Here is a 14,487-nt window from a genome sequence, read left to right as displayed (position 1 = left end):
CTGTTTGATAGAACGGTCATCACAATAGTGAATACGTCAGTCTTTTTGATAACAGTCGGAGATGGTCGGAACAAATTTGTTAACTTGAATGTACAGTCAAACGCGCAAGCGCTTGAAGTGACATTTTCTTCATTTAATTTATAATCTTTCTCACCACTAAAAATAACCATGTTTTTGTGTTGCTGTGACAATATTTGGTAAGTAGACAATGAATGGGATAAGGGATCTATTACGTTTAGTCATTTAGCAGACGCTCTTAATCCAGTGCGATTAGGGTTAGTCAATTTTATTTTTTTCAAAACCCTTCATTGATAGTCCAAAAGCATGCATATTTGTATATAACGGCGCACACAATTGCCATTTGGCGGATTTAGTTCTAAAATGTTTTGCAACGACCAATCAATCATTACTGATCAGTTTGGAACAATCAGATGCTCCCTTCTAGTACTGGTACAGTCATTTCCCCCAATCACGTTGCGTCTTGCAGTGTCGGTGCTGTTAAACAAATCCAAGGCGCAGATTAGGTTGAATAGGTTGTTATAACCTCAAACAAATCATTTTCACAATTGTATCACAAAAGGTGAGTTTTATGTTACAATTTGTGCTAAGAATATGTTCTGTAGTTATAGTTTGAAGTGTAAGAAAACTTTAACTGTACTGTACACTTTCATAGCGGATACAATTAGGCTAGCTGGCTAACGTTAGCTAGCTCTAGCTATATTGCACGTAGCACATCTCGTGCCTATTGACAGTTTGCTGTTCCATTAACTCGGATTAACCAGACAACACCCATGCAATGTTAGCTACGGTAGTGCTGCGGTGAAGGAAGCAATAATGCTATCCACTGTCTAGCTAGAAAAATTGTTTGGCACTCTGTGGTTGTGCTACTGGACTGGAGCTAGCTAGCTGACATTGCTAGGCTAATGGTTGCTTACAAACTAGACTACAGCATATAGTAAGCTCGGTAGATAGTATTAGTAGTGCTAGCCACTAATTTCACCTAGCTAACACTACAGTAGTTAAATTAGCAAGCAAGTTGACATGTTGGCGTCCTATAGCTACTGTAATCTTGTGATACAGGTGGTACTAGTACAACTAGCTAGGTTAGTTAAGTCTTTAGTTAGTTAGCTACTGTAGATACTACCTTGCCATTTATGGTGCTAGATAACTGTTCAAAGAACAAAAAAATTACAATTTTAACAAATGCATGTGGTATATGCTGCTAGTTATATGCAAGCCTGTAACTAGGTTGTTAAATTAAATTGATTTCTCCATGTCAACATTACTAAGCGCTTGAGACGTTTGTGATTTGCAACCCTCCTTTAGGCTAACACAGGCTATGCAATAAATATTGCAATTTTCAATTCCAGTTTCAAAACGGCTGCAAGAATGCCTCAGACAAATAAGGCGATAAGTTGTCCTGGCGGTCCAGGACAGGCCTCTGCCCCAGACCGAGGAGAGCCACCACCAATCCCAGACGCTCGAGATCCGTTGGCAACAGGGGATGGTGCGGAAGACGCAGCACAGGATCAAGGAGACCTCCACATCATCAAATCTCCCAGTGATCCAAAGAAGTACAGGTAAAGGTGTTTGAAGTGCTGTGACTTCACTTTTGAACTCCACAATGTTGTGTTGTTAGTATGGTGCTGTACAGGCTCCTGATACAGCTATGGACACCCAGCCATCGCCACTTATAAGCACAGACATGGATAGGTCACACATGCATGAATGCCCTATGAATATCGTCTTCATGATTTGTTTTGTGTGTATGTATTTTTTTCAGCATTGAGTCTGCCTTATTATAGGATATGATCCCAAAACGAGTTAATTAACACAGGCAATTGATTTAAATTCATTTCAATCAAACAGACCAAAAGTCTTTTACCACCCTACTCCACAGATACATCGAGTTGACCAATGGCCTTCGAGCACTTCTTGTGTCAGACTTCAGTGGTGCTGAAGGGAAGGGAGGAGCTGAGGATGAGGAGGACGATGAGGAGGAGGATGATGAGGAGGAAGCAGGGGGTGGCGACGAGGAGGAAGAGGAGGGGGACTCGGGCGAGGGAACGGAGGAGGAGGACGAGGAGGAGGAAGAGGAGCACGACAGTGACTTTGAAGAGCTGGATGAGGAGCATGAGGGGAAACAAAAGAAAAGCTGCTCTGAGAAGCAGGTGTGTTTGTGTGTGGGTGTGTGTGTGTGTGTGTATATACCATGTATGCATATCTCAGATTTGCAATGTGTGCACACTGCTGTGCAGGCCTGATATCAGGTTCTCACCCCCCTCCACCCGCCCCTCTGTGTCCCAGTCTGCAGCTGCTCTGTGCATCAGTGTAGGCAGCTTCAGCGATCCTGAGGACCTGCCTGGCCTGGCCCATTTCCTCGAGCACAGTGAGGGTTTTTTTTATCAGTCGACCTTCTTTTGTGGCATAGCCGTAGATCTACATTTTTTTGTCCATTTCCCTGACCTGACCGTTGCTTTTCAATGTCTCTCTCTCTCTCATTCCTTCTTTCTCTCTTGTTCATCCTCTCTTTTTTTTCATTCCCCCTCTCTTTCATTCTCTTAAGTGGTGTTCATGGGCAGTGAGAAGTACCCAGCAGAAAATGGGTTTGATGCCTTCCTGAAGAAGCACGGTGGCAGTGACAATGCCTCCACTGACTGCGAGAGGACCATCTTCCAGTTTGACGTGCAGAGGAAGTACTTCCGCGATGCCCTGGACCGGTGGGGCCAATACAATAATACTTTAATGTTTGTCATAGTTGGCACATCTTGTGTAGATACAGTAGGTTAAAGTTATTGTTGTGAAACTTTTTTTTTCGTAAAGATAAAAATGTAGCTTCCTTGACTTTGTATTTGACATATGTATAAACAGATATTTCATCTCCACTGTGACTGAATGCTGGAAAGGGCAACAGTCTGTTCTTTTGAGTGAGAGGGAATCATCTCATTCGTGTCTTCAGCAGCTATTGTCTTGAGACTTGCAAGTGGCCTTCAACCTGATCTGGGATGTTCTCCTTTTGTCCCAGGTGGGCCCAGTTCTTCATCTGTCCCCTGATGATTGAAGACGCCATCGACAGAGAAGTGGAAGCTGTGGACAGTGGTGAGTCTCAGTTTGTGGACCATTTAGCTGGGTCCTGCCTTATCCAGTTATCCTGTCAAACTGACGTGGTTACAGATCTTCTACTCTACCTACGGTATCTGTTCTCCTAATCTGAAACATCTAGTCTTAATCCTAATCTGAAACGTCTAGTCTTAATCCTAGTCTTAAACGTCGTAATTCTCAGGGCCACAGTGTATGTAACACAGATGTGTGGCCTAGGTCTATCAACTATGAACCAAGAGGAGATGATTGAATTTGTTCTGCTGTGAGACCTAATGGAAAACTGCCTTCTGGAGTTCTCAGGGCATCTTCTCTTACAGATGACTTTCCTCTCACTTTTTTTATTTTTTTTTTACTGCTTCTTCTTCTCCCTCTTTCTTTTCCTCCATCCCTCTCTCCGGCCCTATAATTGATTTTCCGCCTGTTTCTTTGATGTAGAGTACCAGCTCGCCAGGCCTTCAGACTCCCATCGTAAGGAGATGCTGTTTGGAAGCCTGGCCAAGCCCAGTCACCCCATGGGCAAATTCTGCTGGGGTAAGGACTCCAGAGAGGATTGGTTTTAAATGTTTACCAGCCAGTTTCCCCAGACATGTAATAAGCCTAGTCCCTAAACAAAAAGGAAAATGACCCGACCTCCATATCTCCATTGAAAAACGTTTGTCTTGTCCTGGGCTTAATCCATGTCTAGGAAACTCAGCCTTAATGTTTGAGAGCCCAAGACGCAACGTTTCAACATGCACATTGCCTCTGGAGAGCAGCAACGAGCCATTTCATTGTTTTCCTCTGCAGGCAACGCCCAGACTCTGAAGCACGAACCCAGAGAGAAACACATCAACACCTACCAGCGTCTCAGAGACTTCTGGAAGAGATACTATTCTGCCCACTACATGACCCTCACTGTGCAGTCCAAAGGTCACAACCGCTATGCCAAACAACAAACGCAAATTAACTACACAAATCTCTCGATTGAAGGAAATGTGTGGATGACGTTATTGGTTGTATGCTCTGCCGGATCAGTTGTGTTATGTACTTTATTCCGTTTTAATAGGGAAGCGTGTGCTAGATCACATTAGCTGACTTGTAATATGTCCTGTTTGACTATTAGAAACCCTGGACACGCTGGAGGAGTGGGTGAGGGAGATCTTCAGCAATGTTCCCAACAAGTAAGTTCTGACTGACTGGCTGGCTGACCGGTCATGGACTCAGTCTACAAATGCGGTCTGGTTTGTAACGGTCTTTGTTCCTCATCCTGTGTAGCGGTCAGCCGGCACCAGACTTCTCTGATCTCCAGGATCCCTTTGACACGCCGGCCTTCAACAAGCTCTACAGAGGTAACGTTGTCCACCACCCACCAACACCTCAAACATCAAATCTCACTTTCTGAATTCATCTGGTGAGATTCAATACCCACTTCTTCATTTCCACCTGCATGTCACTATCTCAACGTTTTATATATGTGTGTGTGTGTGTGTTACAGTGGTTCCTGTGAGGAAGGTGCATGCGCTCACCATCACCTGGGCCTTGCCACCTCAGGGGAAGCACTACAGGTGAATGTTCCAGAAGATCCAGGAGTTGTGGGTCTGTCTCCCTGCAGCACTAGCTGGATGACTGACCTGCCGTTTCTTGTCCCTCAGGGTGAAGCCCTTGCACTACCTCTCCTGGCTGATCGGCCATGAAGGAACCGGAAGCATCCTATCTCTGCTCCGCAAAAAGTGGGTTAACTGTCCCCTTTCGTATGTGTGTCGACGTTGTGTGAGTGTACATGTGTTTAACAGTGTGTTGTGTAAATCTGTGGGCATTGTGTGTGTACGTGTGAACATTGGTGGGCACGTCTTTCAAAATAGTTTGCGGGAGTCAAGTGGGGAAATGAGTGAGTTGTTAGGGAATTGGGCTTGGGAATTGGGCTAGTAATCCGAAGGTTGCCGGTTGGTGTGCCAAATGACGGTGTGTCCCCGGGCAAGGTACTTCACCCTACTTGCCTCAGGGGAATGTCCCTGTACTTAATGTAAGTTGCTCTGGATAAGAGTGTCTGCTAAATGACTAAATGTGTCAATATGTGTGTGTTGGGTCACAGATGCTGGGCGCTGGCTCTGTTTGGAGGGAACAGCGAGACGGGCTTCGACCAGAACGCCACCTACTCCATCTTCTCCATCTCCATCACGCTCACCAATGAGGGCTTCCAGAACTTCCACCAGGTCAGCCCCCCCCTCCTCCCCGCGCTGTTCACACACACAACACCCTCGTCTCACACGGTCACAAACTAACACACACACACACACACTCTGGTTTCTGTGTGCAGGTGGTGCATCTGGTGTTCCAGTACCTGAAGATGCTCCAGACCCTCGGTCCTCAACAGAGGTTGGAGTCCCCGAAACCTGTAACCCTTCACCCTGTCGCACCCTAGAGATATCCCTGCCCCCTTATGACCGAACCATTTGTCCATTCATCCTGTCTCTCTGTGGGGTTTTCCTCTTGAAAGACCGAATGTTCATCCCGTCTCACTATCTCGTTTTTTGTGTCTCAGGATTTATGAAGAAATTCAGAAGATAGAAGCGAATGAGTTTCATTATCAGGAGCAGGTGCACTCCCTCTTCTAATCTTTACATGGTTGATGTCACTTTTATTCCTGTATAATATAATTCCTGTAACTTTTATCACTGTGTTGGTAGTGACGTGGTTTGGGTCGTGAGTCTGTGTGTGTGTGTGCGTGTGTTTTATATTGGCGTGTGACCTTCCTGCGTTCCTCTGACAGACGGACCCCATTGAGTATGTGGAGAACATCTGTGAGAACATGCAGCTGTTCCCCAAAGAGGACTTCCTGACCGGAGACCAGCTCATGTTTGAGTTCGACCCCCAGGTAAGGAGGAGAACCTGGGCTCTGCAGTCAAACGCTTTACAATTAAGCTACACCAACCCCATGCTTTGCTCCCAATATATTATAAGTAAAGTGTTGTGTGCCTCTCCCCCCCGTAGGTGATCTCTGCAGCCGTGACCCTGCTGACCCCAGAGAGAGCCAACCTCCTGCTGCTGTCCCCTGAGCACGAGGGACACTGCTGTCTCAAGGAGAAGTGGTTTGGCACCAGCTACAGCATGGAGGGTACGGCCACCAGCCCCACACACCTCCTCCACCAGCCCCACACACCTCCTCCACCAGCCCCACACACCTCCTCCACCAGCTCCACACATCTCCTCCACCAGTCCCACACACCTCCTCCACCAGCCCCACACACCTCCTCCACCAGCTCCACACACCTCCTCCACCAGCCCCACACACCTCCTCCACCAGTCCCACACACCTCCTCCACCAGCTCCACACACCTCCTCCACCAGCTCCACACATCTCCTCCACCAGCCCCACACACCTCCTCCACCAGCTCCACACACCTCCTCCACCAGCCCCACACACCTCCTTCACCAGCCCCACACACCTCCTCCACCAGCCCCACACACCTCCTCCACCAGCCCCACACACCTCCTTCACCAGCCCCACACACCTCCTCCACCAGCCCCACACACCTCCTCCACCAGCCCCACACACCTCCTCCACCAGCCCCACACACCTCCTCCACCAGCTCCACACATCTCCTCCACCAGTCCCACACACCTCCTCCACCAGCCCCACACACCTCCTCCACCAGCTCCACACACCTCCTCCACCAGCCCCACACACCTCCTCCACCAGTCCCACACACCTCCTCCACCAGCTCCACACACCTCCTCCACCAGCTCCACACATCTCCTCCACCAGCCCCACACACCTCCTCCACCAGCCCCACACACCTCCTCCACCAGCCCCACACATCTCCTCCACCAGCCCCACACACCTCCTCCACCAGCTCCACACACCTCCTCCACCAGCTCCACACACCTCCTCCACCAGCTCCACACACCTCCTCCACCATCCCCACACACCTCCTTCACCAGCCCCACACACCTCCTCCACCAGCCCCACACACCTCCTCTACCAGCCCCACACACCTCCTCCACCAGTCCCACACACCTCCTCCACCAGCCCCACACACCTCCTCCACCAGCTCCACACACCTCCTCCACCAGCCCCACACACCTCCTCCACCAGCTCCACACACCTCCTCCACCGGTCCCACACACCTCCTCCACCAGCCCCACACACCTCCTCCACCAGCTCCACACACCTCCTCCACCAGCTCCACACACCTCCACCTGCACTCTGCTACACTTCACTCCTGAGTCATCACAGGGGTCGGCTCTATTCTGGGTTCAAAGCTGTTTGAGGTCCTTTTGAAGTGCTGTGCGGTGATGGAGGGAGTGGTGTGGTTGTCTGCAGATATCCCTGAGGAGTGGGCCCAGCGCTGGGCAGGAGACTTTGACCTCCACCCTGACCTCCATCTGCCTGCAGAGAACAAGTTCATTGGTTAGTATTGTCAGTTGTTTTATCCCCGACGCTGAGACTTTGGTATTTTAATTAAGGAAGCAATTTATAAGGCAAGATATTTACAAGATCGTATTTTTATAAGAATGTAAATCAGAAGATTTTCATTCATAGATGTAAATCTATGATTATGATGATTTCTGCTAGCCGGCCATGATTTCACAATTCGCTGTTCGTCATGTTCCCATAGCTACGGATTTTACTCTGAAGACATCGGACTGCCCTGACACTGACGTTCCTGTCAGGATAGTGAACAACGAGAGAGGTTGTCTCTGGTTCAAGAAGGATAACAAGTTCAAAATACCCAAAGGTGTGAACATGGGTGTGTGTGTGTCTGTGAATGTGCGTTTGTGATCATGTGACTAACACTTAACACTTCCACGTTCCCCTCCCTCCCAGCCTACGTTCGTTTCAACCTCCTCTCCCCGATGATTCAGAAGAGTCCAGAGAAGTAAGCAGCAAACGCACACAAATACACACCCGTCGCATTCGGCATCAGCAAGTCACACTAGAAAAAAAAAACGGAGAAAAACGTTCAAACGCTCTCCTGAGCTTCCTCGGCTGATCTGTGGTCGTGCCGTCTCCCCTGTTAGCCTGGTGCTGTTCGACATCTTCATCAACATCCTGGCTCACAACCTGGCGGAGCCGGCCTACGAGGCGGACGTGGCCCAGCTGGAGTACAAACTAATAGCAGGAGAGCACGGCCTGGTCATCAGGGTCAAGGGCTTCAACCACAAGCTGCCTGTGAGTGGCTCTCTCTCTCACACACACACACACCCAGGGACACATAACCATGGTGTATGTGTGGGTGTCAGGTTCAAGGGCTCCCAACCACAAGCTAAAACGCCCCCCGAGTCGAGGGCCCCTCTGTATGCCAACATACTTGTCTCCCGACGCCCTAGCGTGTGTCTCACGCCCCCCTCTCTCCCTCTTCGCCCTCCCAGCTGCTGCTGAGCCTGATCGTGGACCACCTGGCCGACTTCACGGCCGAGCCTGGCGTCTTCACCATGTTCGCTGAGCAGCTGAAGAAGACCTACTTCAACATCCTCATCAAGCCAGAGAGACTGGGAAAGTAGGTCTCTCCCTCTCTCTGTCTCCCTCTCCAGCTGTCCTGACCTGTCACTAAGGCAGAACCCCAGACTGCCTGTGACTCTTCAGCTCTCTCTCTCTTGCTGTGCCTCTCTGCTGGGGTTAGTCGGTGGCTGCCTTGTGGTCAAAGTGGCTGAGCGGTTAGGGAGTCGGGCTAGTAATCTGAAGGTTACCGGTTCGATTCCTGGCTGTGCCAAAATGACGTGTCCTTGGGCAAGGCACTTAACCCTACTTGCCTCGGGGGGGAATGTCCCTGTACTCACTGCAAGTTGCTCTGGATAAGAGCGTCTGCTAAATGACTACATTTAAAGTCCTGCGTGCAACGTCTGACTTGTGTCTGTCTCTCTCTCTCGCTCGCCCGTCCCCGACCACCCATCCGTCCCTCGTCCCTCAGGGATGTGCGTCTCCTGATCCTGGAGCACTGCCGCTGGTCCGTCATCCAGAAGTACCAGGCCATCATGCAGGGCCTGACCGTGCATGACCTCATGACGTTCGTGGGCGGCCTCAAGGCCGAGCTGTACGTCGAGGGGTTGGTGCAGGGCAACTTCAACAGCGTTGTGAGTCGCCTACGCACTCAATCTCTCACACACACACACACACACAACTATTCCAGTCTTCAAATTTTGTAATTATATATATATATATATATATATATATATATATATATATTTCATTTGTAATGTTATTTGTCTCTGTTTAATGTATGATATGAATTAATTTATTTGTTTCTCTGTCACATATACTGATTGCTTTATCCATTTTCCTTCAACAGGAGTCCATGGAGTTTCTGCAGTATTTCATTGAGTAGGTGTCCCATCTCCTTGGCCCTTGCCTTAGGAAGTCTTCACATCTGTAAACCCGTGTCAGAATCCAAGAGGAGTGGTAAAAACCTTTCTCCTCCCGTCTTCCCCCAGCAAACTGCAGTTCAAGCGTCTGTCAGTAGAGGTCCCCGTTCTGTTCAGAGTGGTGGAGCTGCCCCAGAAGCACCACCTGTGCAAGGTCAAGTCCCTCAACAAGGGAGACGCCAACTCTGAGGTCACCGTCTACTACCAGGTAGGGGCGCACCCTGCGCCTGTCACATGGTGGAGCAGCCCTGCTGTGGGGTCAGCTCCTAGTGGTGGTTTAGTACAACAGTGAAGATGATGGTTTGTCTGTGTTCTGTTCTAGTCTGGCCTCAAGAACCTGAGGGATCACACTCTGATGGAGTTACTGGTGGTGAGTGTTGTTGCTAAGAGACCCTGACTGATATCGGAATTTGTCATCCTATTTTCCTTGTAATCCTTTTGAGTAAAATAACTGTTTCAAGGCTAGAGGGTTTACAAACCCGAATGGCTGAATTTGCGGATGTGAGAAAGCCGTTTGTTCATCCACTCAGTGCAGTCGGCAGGAACGTGTTCCCTCTGTGTCGACGCCAGCCCTGCGTCCCACAGCTTCAAGTGGTCCAATGACACAGTTGACTGAGTCTGAAGCACAGGGCACAGCGGCACAGTTAAGAGCTGCTCTTGTTCCTTCCTGTTTCAGATGCACATGGAGGAGCCCTGCTTCGACTTCCTCAGAACTAAGGAGACACTCGGGTATGTAGATTATGGGAAATATAAAACGGAGTCTATTGTAATCTACTATATCATCCTTATAATATTTGAGGTCATGCATCTTATAAAGGATAACCCACAAGTCCTTTTAAAGAGAGTACATTTTGTGGGGGGGAAAACATTAACGTTTCAATGTTTCGTAACTGACATCAAAGCAAGTTTTGCTTCCAGAGCTGGGTGGGGGTGACCTTTGACCTTGTTGTCTGCAGCTACCAGGTGTACCCCACCTGCAGAAACACCTCCGGGGTCCTTGGCTTCTCCGTCACCGTGGAAACACAGGCCACCAAGTTCAAGTGAGTCCCCGTCACCTCGTCGCCGCGTTGGGGGATTTGATTGGCCAGGAGGTTGTTCTTGAACGCAGCCCAGGGGAAAACAAACAAACTCTGGGATGAATTCAAAAGCAACAGTGAGGTGATGAGGTGCCGGGGTCAGTGATGGATAACCTGTGTTGTCAGGGGCAGCACAGCGGAGAAGGATCTCAGCAGCGTGCGCAGGTTAGACGGAACAGAGGGTTAGAACCACAGGCATGTCCGTCGGCTGCACAGCCGTCATACGGGCTCATAGGTTGTCTCTGAAGTTGGTTTTAACAGAACCGAAAGGTGAAAGTTGCAGCGTAAGACTCATTGGGTGAAAACGTATTCACACGTATTTCCTTTAGCATTAGACGCTTTTCTCCAAAGGGAGGTTCAAATGGTGCATACAGAAAGCACCGCAAGAGAATTGGGAAAGTCTGATCCAATCTGACCTCACTGAAGTCCACCAGGCACACACAGTTAAGTCAGTTGAATCCGATATGCTAAACTGGGAATCTAAACCATGACAAATCTCTCCCACCGTCCCACCCGCCGTCTTCCCAGCACTGACTTAGTGGAGTCCAAGATCGAGGAGTTCCTGGTGTCGTTCGGGGAGAAGATGAGCAGCCTGACGGAGGAGGCCTTCCGGACCCAGGTCACCGCCCTCATCAAGCTGAAGGAGTGCGAGGACACGCACCTGGGCGAGGAGGTGGACCGCAACTGGTTCGAGGTGGTCACCCAGCAGTATGTCTTCGACAGGCTCAGCAAGGAGGTGCGTTCCACCTCCGGCCCTGCAGGGGGCGCCACCCCCCCAGCAGCTCCAATCATGACTGACCACCGCAATTCTGTTAGAACAATGCACTTCTGATTCTTAACCGTCTGTCCTACTGCCTACAGTAAATATTTGCATGTTGCTATTATAAAAGCGCATTGTACCTTTTGATGCAAATGTATGATGTCTGTTATGTTCATTGATCACTGCTCCCATCAGATATCCAAATTCGGTGCACACTGATTCAGGCTACGTAGACAGTTCCCCCATCCACAGATATCCCCTTATCTTATCATTGCGCCATGTGTGTTATACAAGACCAGTTAGGTGTGTCTCACTCCTGTTTATCTGTGTGTGCTGCAGATTGAAGCCCTGAAGATCATCACCAAAGCAGAGCTGGTGTCCTGGTTCATGGAGCACAGGGATTCCTCAAGCAGGAGACTCAGTGTTCATGTAAGTGTGTGTGTGTCAGAGAGCAAGAAGGAGAAAAGTGAGTCAGACGTGGTGGTTAGAATAATAGTGTCTAGATTAGAGCGACACGTGCGTGTTGAATAGGATTCTCAACATGTTAACAGCGAGTCATCGGCCGTGACTGTCTGAGAGGGAGAAACTGTAGGGCAGTCCTCCGTGACCCCTCGCTGACCCCTCTCCCTCCTCTCTCCCTCCCAGGTGGTGGGCTTCGGCGAGGAAGAGGACGGGCCGGCTGAGCAGCCCTCCTGCAGCCCTGCCGGCCCTGCAGGCCAGGGCCCCGGGAAGGCCTCCTCCTACGGCGAGGTGTCCAGGCTCACCTTCCTGCCCGCCTCGCCTGCGCTCCCCGACGTCACCCTCATCACCGACATCCGCGCGTTCACCTCTTCCCTCACCCTCCACCCCTACCACAAAATCCTCAAGTAAACCCCCCCACACACACACACACCCCCGACCTTGGGAGGAGTGGGAGATGGGGTCAGACGTCTTGTATCTCAGGATGACGAGGCCCTGGTACCATGTGGCTTCTTCAGAAGGGAACCTCCTGCCTGCCTCCCTTCCCCCCTCTCTTCTCTCCCATCAAAATAATAAAGGGTCGATCACAGCGGTCAGTATCTATAATTGCAAAGACCACTTTACAAAGAGGAACCGGTTGTTGGGAGAGATAGTAAACCTTGATGGGTCTCCAGTATTTTGTCTTTAGTTTGTCTGGCCAGTGCCCCCTGATAGGACGTTATTGATGTGTTAACAACTCAGGATGTTGGGTTAACAAGGGATAAGAAAAACAAGAATTAGCGAAGAAACGGGGATTTGGTTTTCAATCATGTATTTGAACTACATATCACTGACCACTGTATCACTAACAGATGTGACATGTTGGAAGAAACTTGTATTTTGATAATGGCTCATCAGGGTTTATATATACATGTTTCAGGTTGAATGATTTTGTTGATAGAATCCAAATAATCATTGTGTGTCAAGAAAACCTAAAATGGTGGCCAGTGTTGTACTTTTAAGTTGATTTTGTTGTATTATTTTAACGGACAGGTTGCGCAGAGGGGAGAAAGATAAGGCGTCATGATCTTTGTCGATTTAAAATTTCATCCCTACCTCCTTTCTTTTAACCACTGGACTGGCATGTTTTAATCAATAACCTGTCATCAACTTTAAATGTATATATTTATTAAAAGTGAATGTAGAACCTACTTCCTGACTACCACTTTTTTAAGGGTACTAGGTTAAATGTAGTAATTCAGTAATTCAGCTAAATTTATTTTCCTTTTTTTGAACAATAATTATCACTTTTAGTATCAAGTCAGTGTGTTAGATACTGAATCTAGTATATAAAACTTCCCCCTTAAGGAACACACTGTACAAGAGTGTTCGAATGAGGTGTGGAGAGAAAAAGGAGACTTCTCTGTATTTAAAATCGGTTTCTCAAAGCCTTGTACATGTAACTTTAAGGGAGACGTATTCCTTCTGTTGAAAATAAATAAATTCAGGAGCCTTAAATAAACCTGCTAGGGAGATGCAGACTTTTGGGGAGGAAAACCTATTTATATATTAAAATGGTAAAAATGACCTTTGTGTGCTCTGTTTCAGATACTGTACCATACATTCTTCATACACTGCACAATTGGAAATTCTCTTTATAGCTATTTCTATCATGATAGTCTGGGTGTGGTGCAGTTAGGGTGACCAGATGTCCGGATTTTGTCCGGACAGTCCGGTTTTCCAGCCCTTTGTCCGGACCGCTTAGCCTGACGTCATACTCATAATTCTAGTCAGAATATGAGTCTGAAAACTCTCCGTTGGGCTGTGACTACGGGGCGTGTTTCAACCGAACTCGTAAAACAAATGCCTCTTTGCTCAATTGGATAGACCTACAACCAATCAGAGCAACGTAATATGTTGTTTGTTGAAAACGAATTCAACCCAAGGGCTCTTTCATGACGTTGTTGATTACGTTACTGTTGATCATCTGTCCATCATCGTATAAAGCCCGCCCTGGCAATTTCATTGGTCAGCCCAGATCCTGGTTTTAAATAGTTGTTCCCAATACGAGACCCTCCAGACCCAACTTCCCAACTTTTTTTTGTGGGCGGGGAGAAGTTGGGCTGGCAGCCAGGCTAGAGTTTCATTTGAGAATTGTCAGAAGTGGACCTATTTCTTTACAGGTAAGTTCATTGTCAGTTTTTGAGTGTTTACTATTAACAATACCACTGTACATTTTTACATGAATGGACATTGAAACCTACATTGTTTGCAAAACACTTGTGTACAGGGTTGTATGTAACTTGTGTTGTAATACAAAAACATTTAGACAAGCAAACCTTTTGTTATTATCAGATGTAGTCTATTCTTATTTTAGCTTGGTATTGCATTCATTTGGATAAGTAATATAATATTTATGACATTAGAGTTAAGATTGTCAGTTTTAGAAAAATATTTTCATATGTAGGCTATAGATGTAGACATTAAATCAGTTTAATGTAGTTACATTAAAGTAATGTACATTACTCATATGGGACAACCTTGATACTTATAGTGAGCTCAGCAGTAGGATGCATGATTAAAATGTACTGACTGCATGTGGTTGTTTTGCATTTTATGAAGGGAGGCATTATGCTTTTGAAAGGAAATTGTGAGGCTTTCCATGCAAATACCAGCTGGTAGCAGAAGGCCATAGCCAGTTAGCAAATGGTAGATAAACAGGCTCTTTATTAGACCTATGTTGGTATTCCACCTTCAAACTTAATATGG

At 47.9% G+C, this 14,487-nt stretch overlaps 1 protein-coding gene across 2 annotated transcripts; it reads left to right on the top strand.

Moving 5' to 3' along the window:
• The first annotated feature begins 64 nt into the window (after positions 1–64).
• Positions 65–12,929, top strand: nrd1b (nardilysin b (N-arginine dibasic convertase)). 2 transcript variants are annotated; one of them, XM_084676053.1, is made up of 31 exons: positions 65–197; positions 1,371–1,580; positions 1,901–2,171; positions 2,308–2,389; positions 2,567–2,720; positions 3,026–3,099; positions 3,538–3,633; positions 3,889–4,011; positions 4,205–4,262; positions 4,357–4,430; positions 4,577–4,646; positions 4,734–4,811; positions 5,174–5,294; positions 5,399–5,457; positions 5,624–5,678; positions 5,852–5,956; positions 6,073–6,196; positions 7,406–7,492; positions 7,701–7,820; positions 7,910–7,961; positions 8,104–8,254; positions 8,455–8,582; positions 8,994–9,156; positions 9,372–9,403; positions 9,514–9,652; positions 9,767–9,814; positions 10,121–10,173; positions 10,401–10,484; positions 11,049–11,256; positions 11,620–11,709; positions 11,926–12,929. In XM_084676053.1, exons 1-31 carry the CDS (start codon positions 169–171, stop codon positions 12,148–12,150), a joined length of 3,363 nt encoding a protein of 1,120 aa, XP_084532179.1. In that variant the 5' UTR covers positions 65–168; the 3' UTR covers positions 12,151–12,929. The 2 variants fall into 2 exon arrangements, with proteins under 2 accessions (XP_084532179.1, XP_084532180.1); XM_084676054.1 differs by lacking the exon at positions 65–197 and adding an exon at positions 472–580.
• The last annotated feature ends 1,558 nt before the right edge of the window (positions 12,930–14,487 follow it).

This window comes from Hypomesus nipponensis, chromosome 16 (genome assembly GCF_054491055.1).
Source record: "Hypomesus nipponensis isolate SF chromosome 16, ASM5449105v1, whole genome shotgun sequence".
In the NCBI taxonomy this organism is placed as follows: Eukaryota; Metazoa; Chordata; class Actinopteri; order Osmeriformes; family Osmeridae; genus Hypomesus; species Hypomesus nipponensis.
The sequence above is the reverse complement of the archived record's forward strand: the minus strand, read 5'-3'. Positions and strand labels throughout refer to the sequence as shown.

Bases quoted from the DNA above. Each gene is read 5' to 3' on its own strand.
- nrd1b (XM_084676053.1), top strand. From the start codon at position 169: ATGTTTTTGTGTTGCTGTGACAATATTTG. The intron at 5,679-5,851 runs GTGCACTCCCTC...TTCCTCTGACAG, and splicing joins AGTTTCATTATCAGGAGCAG to ACGGACCCCATTGAGTATGT. The intron at 9,404-9,513 runs GTAGGTGTCCCA...GTCTTCCCCCAG, and splicing joins TTTCTGCAGTATTTCATTGA to CAAACTGCAGTTCAAGCGTC.